The sequence below is a fragment of the Antechinus flavipes genome, chromosome 5 (genome assembly GCF_016432865.1).
Source record: "Antechinus flavipes isolate AdamAnt ecotype Samford, QLD, Australia chromosome 5, AdamAnt_v2, whole genome shotgun sequence".
NCBI lineage: Eukaryota > Metazoa > Chordata > Mammalia > Dasyuromorphia > Dasyuridae > Antechinus > Antechinus flavipes.
The window spans coordinates 276697481-276702968 of NC_067402.1; the positions used below are offsets into that span (position 1 = coordinate 276697481).

Sequence of the window (5488 nt, forward strand, 5' to 3'; positions counted from 1 at the left end):
TTCCCTAGTAGCCCTGCTTCTTTTCTTTCCAGGTGCCTCCCCCCCACCTTTCAGGCAGCCACCCCCGACTCCTGCCCAGCCCCAGCTCCCCCAGCTGTTTATTCAGCGCTCTGCGCGGCACGCGCCAGGCGCACGCACTGCAACAACAAACCTGGTGAATGGAGAGTTTGCAAGGAATCGGGCGGCGCGAGGGCTGGGGCGGGGAGGGGGGCCAGGAAAGGGGGGGAGGAGAGAGGAGTTTGGGGAGTGGGTGGGAGGAGGGAGGGAGAGAGGAGGGGGTGGAGTGGGGGCCGGAGCTGCCGCTGCTGTTGCAAGCAGCGGGAGTGGGGGGCGAGGCGGGGCCAGGGAGAGCGCGTGGGGCTGTGTGTCCCATTGAAAAGGCGGTCGCACTCCGGACCGTGAGCACTCACTTCAAGCCAGGGAACGTGGAAGGCGCCAGGGGAGGGAGAGCGAGGAAAAATAAAAGAGAGAGAGAGAAATTTTAAAAAGGGGGCCGGAGCACGACTGCAAGAAGCGGAGAAGGAGACCTAGCAAGAGAGTGGAGCTCTCCGGGAAGAGAAAGAGGGGACAGGAGGATAGACAAGGAGAAGCAAGGAGAGAGGAGAGCAGGCAGGCTCCTCACTCGCTTGCCTTTTTTTTTTTTTCTTTTTGCAAGAAGGAGCAGCTAGCGGCAGCCTCACACGCGAGCGCCACGCGAGGCTCCCGAAGCCAACCCGCAAAGGGAGGAGGGGAGGGAGAAGGAGGAGGAGGAGCGGTGGGAGGCGGAGGGAAGACATTGCCACCTTCCATTTCCCCCACCCTCAGGAGTCTCCTCTTTTTTTTTTCCTTTTTCTTTCTTCCTTTCTTTTTTTTTTTCTTTTTTCTTTTTTTAATTTCGCCCCGAACACCTTCTTTTCAGTCCCTTTCCTCTCTTCCTTTGCGTTTGTCTCCGGCGCCTCCGCTTTCCTTCTGCTCCCTCCTCCCCGCGGTAGCCCTCCTCTCCATCCCTCCCTGTCCCGGCTTCCACATCTCCTGGCGGCCCATGGAGAGCCCCTCCAAGATGGAAAGCACCGGGGTCAGCCAGCAGCCTCCGCCACCGCCGCCGCCGCCGCAGCCCCAGGCGCAGCCACCCCAATCTCAGCCGCCACAGCCGTTCTTGCAGCCCGCCGCCTGCTTCTTCGCGGCTGCAGCGGCGGCGGCGGCGGCAGCGGCGGCGGCGGCCGCCCAGAGCGCGCAGCAGCAGCAGCAGCCACCGCCGCCGCCGCAGCAGCCGCAGCCCCCGCCGCCGCAGCAGCAGCTGAGCCCGGCCGACGGCCAAGCCTCGGGGGGCGGTCACAAGTCAGCGCCAAAGCAAGTGAAACGGCCGCGCTCCTCGTCGCCCGAGCTGATGCGCTGCAAGCGGCGCCTCAACTTCAGCGGCTTCGGCTACAGCCTGCCCCAGCAGCAGCCGGCCGCCGTGGCCCGGCGCAACGAGCGCGAGCGCAACCGCGTCAAGCTGGTCAACCTGGGCTTCGCCACGCTGCGGGAGCACGTCCCCAACGGCGCGGCCAACAAGAAGATGAGCAAGGTCGAAACTCTGCGTTCGGCCGTCGAGTACATCCGCGCGCTGCAGCAGCTCCTGGACGAGCACGACGCCGTGAGCGCTGCCTTCCAGGCGGGCGTCCTGTCGCCCACCATCTCTCCCAACTACTCCAACGACTTGAACTCAATGGCCGGCTCCCCGGTCTCGTCCTACTCGTCCGACGAAGGCTCCTACGACCCACTCAGTCCAGAGGAACAAGAACTTCTGGACTTTACAAACTGGTTCTGAACGCCTTCTGCAGCCCAGGCCCGAGGGAAAGGCAACTTTTGGAGCAGGCAAGTTTTGAGGGGCGCGTGTGTGTTTATGTTCCATCCCCTCGACATCCACCACTTTGGATTGTGTGTATTTGGGGGGGGTCCTCCAATAAGGTTTTGTAGCGTCTGTGTTTCTGTTAAGGGAGAGGGGAGCGGAGAGCATTCACATCTCTCCCCCTCCATCACTTCTGTGTGTGTGTGTGTGTGTGTGTGTGTGTGTGTGCAAAAGTCAGGGGTCACCAGTAAGATACACGTGTGTAGATGAGAGTTACTTTTCATCTCCATCGCATCTCTTCTCATCCCCTCTGTTTTGGGATGTGTGTGTGTAAACGGAGAAGTTCCAGCTAGATGGGCTGGAGCTCTTCCCAGCGGTTGGTGTTTGAGGATGAGGGGTTCAGGGACCCGGTGCCGAGGCAGAGGGGGAGGTGTGATGCGGACGTGGGCTGGAAAAGGATGCTTTGCTGCCTGCCTGGCTGCGCTGGGTCGCCCAGGGAAGAAAACTGGGGAGTATTTGAAGAAGAGCCCGAGCTGTCAAAGCCCTCGGTGCATCCATCTGCCTCTCTTCCCCCTGCCTCCCCCCACCGCCCGGCCCCCTACTGGGTCTCATCAGCCGAGTCTCCACACTGACCTCTCCTGTTGTTGTCATGTTACAGGGTGACCGGAGAGAACCTGCCTCTTTAGCATTTTATTTTCTCCGCCAGAGACACTGGGAGGAAGAAGATGAAATCGGCTCCCCTTCCCCCAAACAGACAAAAAAAAAAAAAAACAAAAACAACGCCATGCCTAAAGTTGCGTGTCTTCATCCCCCCAAGATGCCCCGAAGTACGGCTCGGCACTACGCTAGTATCTTTGCACCGCGATTCCTGAAGAGGATGAACATTGACTTAAGGGCCTCTGTTATGGGGGGCGGGGTTGTGTGCAGAGAAGCCTATGAGCGGCCCAGTGGCAATGGAGTCAGAAGGGGGGGAGGGGAGATAGCACATGTTTATCGTATACATATGAACGCTAACATACAAGCCTAGAGCCTAAAACACCCCCCCAACTACGCCCCCGTCCCAGACCCCGAACTCCAAACCCATCACCCAAAGTACACTTCTTAATCCTTCAGGAATGGATGCCGGTGGTCCTTCCTCTTTGACTCACTATGGACCTACATTTACTTCCCCCATCAATTTGTCTGCAATGAAACTATGCTGTATTCAAAGAGTCCTTTGAAATCACCCTCTCCTAGTCCTCCCTTCCCCCTCCTGACTCAGACCTTCCCCCCTTTCTTTCCTTGACATCTTTTCTACCGTATTCATCTTAAAATGCTTCCAATCTTTTGTGAATTTTTTTTTATTATAAGAAAATCTATTTGTATCTATCCTAACCAGTTTGGGGATATATTAAGATATTTTTGTATATAAGAGAGAAAGAGAGAGAGAAAAGAGATTTATAGAAGTTTTGTACAAATGTTTTAAAATGTGTATATCTTGATACCTTAATATGTGATGCTTATTACCTCTGCCTGTTTTAGATAAGTAGTCACCACCACAACTGCCATCTTTTGTATATGGTTGTGTAAAGGACCTCCTTACAGGTGGGATGGAGAGGCTGCCGGATGTACTTTAGCACCAATGTGTCTTACTTTATAGAAACTTTGTTAATGTATTAATAATGTTAAACCCTGTCGGAGGAGGGGACGAAGTTTATGCAGCTATTGTCCAAACGCAAAAAAAAAAAAAAAAAAAATGGTAGCCATTGGTTTTCCTATTGCTGCCTTGTTTTGGGAGAACTTAAGACCACTGCCTATTTTTCTTACTGTTTTATTACAAACTTACAAAGTTCCTGTATAACCCTGTTTTATACAAACTAGTTTCGTAATAAAACTTTTTGGTTTTGTTTTTGTTTTTTTTAAAGAAATGATCCTATGCTTCTCAAAGTTACTGAATGGGATATCCCCATGCCTATGGTCTGCAGCAAAGGGAAGGGAAGGAAAGCCAAGGGATTGGGGTGAAGAAGGTAGAGGGTAGATTTGGTACCAAACATGTTAAGTGGCAAAGAAGACAAAAATAAGTGCTAGGTACAATCTTAGTCAGTATGTCTCTGTGCTAAATGTGAGGGCAAAAGATACCTAAGTAACAGTTGTGTTCTTGCCCTTCTATTCTGCAAATACACACACACACACACACACACACACACACACACACACACAACAAGAGAATAGGGGATGATTAATAGCTTCATTGTCCTTGAGTGAAATCACTGCACGTTAAATAATTCCCCCAAAAGAATAAGCTTGGAAAAGAGGGCGCTCCATCCCACATTTTTCATCCCTCTCCTGTGCTTCTAACTTCTCATTGTGTCTCCAATGAATTGATCTATGAAATGTAGAGAAAAAGACTAAGGGGAGGAGAGGGGAACCCATGGTAAAAGCAAGCTTTCTTGTTTTGGGTGTGGTTCCCCCCCCCCCAATACCAAACACACACTTTCTAGCTTTTGCACAATGATGTTAAACCACAGATAGATTTACTGCAGTTCAGAAAATTCCTGGAAAAAAGGGGGGGAGGTGAAATGGAAAAAGTGGGGGGAGGTGTCCAAGGGATTGAAATTAAATAAATAAACCAGAAGAGAAGTAATGTGAAGCAAATTAGAAACACTGATGGAGCTAAGCCTATAGCTCTGTCCAAATACCGTGATCTGCGTGCAAAAATACCCAATTACCAAGTTTCAAAAAGAAATTGGTTGTGGATTTTATTTCTTGCTTTCTTTTTTTTTCTTTCCTTTTTTTTTCTTTTCTTTTCTTTTTTTCTTTCTTTTTTCTTTTTGGCTAGTCTGCTTGTTGTCAGTTAGCAGGGACGTGACCGGAATCCAAGCCTGTTTTCGCCTGGCTACTTGCTTGCCTTCTGCATTACTTGCAAATTCAGTTTGCGTGCATGAAGCCAAGCGGAAAGGAGAACGCAAAATGCATCTTACAAAACCCAACAAAGAGCGCAGAGGCAGCGTGTCTTACAGAGTTAAAAAGGAAAAAAAAAATCTTGCCTGTGTTTGTGCATCCAGCTCTATCGTTGATTCTCACCAATAATGCTGCACACAGAGACATACAGAGATATTTGAGGCCGCCAGGCAATGAGCACTCCCAAGTTTCATGGCATTCTGCAGAAGTGCTCTTCTTTAGGATGCACTCAGGCTTTCAGAAACAAACGATCAATGTGATTAAAATGGGGAGAGGGGAGAGAATCAGGCCATTCCCCAGCATCATAAATAACCAGAGCCTGTGAAAGCCCTGGACCAGTTTCAAGATTATTGATGAAAATAATGACACCGTAATGTTTCCTTCATGTTTGTCCTTTAGTTTGGAGAGAATGAATTCCCCTTCCTCTCCTCTGTTGTTCTCTCCTTCTTTTCCTCTCCTCCATCTTCTTTCCTCTCTTCTCTTCCATTCTCTCTCTCCTCCTTTCTCCCTTTCTCTTTTTTCCTATCCTCTCCTCCATCCTCTCCTCTGCTGATGTTCTCATCTCTCCTTTCTGCCTTTCCTTTCTTATCTTCTCCTCTCCTCCATCCTCTCTTCTCTCCTGTTCTTTTCTTTCCTCCCTTCTCCCTTTCTTTTCCTCTTCTATCCTCTCTTCTCTGTTCCATCTTCTTTCTTCTCCTTTCCTCCATCCTCTCTCCTCTCTAATTCTCTTCTCTTCCT

At 50.6% G+C, this 5488-nt stretch overlaps 1 protein-coding gene across 1 annotated transcript; it reads left to right on the forward strand.

The window, feature by feature from the left end:
* Positions 1-261: 261 nt before the first annotated feature.
* On the forward strand, positions 262-2590 carry ASCL1 (achaete-scute family bHLH transcription factor 1). The gene is made up of 2 exons (XM_051961247.1): positions 262-1836; positions 2469-2590. The coding sequence occupies exon 1, from the start codon at positions 1022-1024 to the stop codon at positions 1787-1789; it is 768 nt and encodes a 255-aa protein (XP_051817207.1). The 5' UTR covers positions 262-1021; the 3' UTR covers positions 1790-1836; positions 2469-2590.
* Positions 2591-5488: the final 2898 nt, after the last annotated feature.

What these genes read in the sequence shown, in the direction of transcription:
- ASCL1 (XM_051961247.1), top strand. Translation starts at nt 1,022, where the DNA reads ATGGAGAGCCCCTCCAAGATGGAAAGCACCGGGGTCAGCCAGCAGCCT.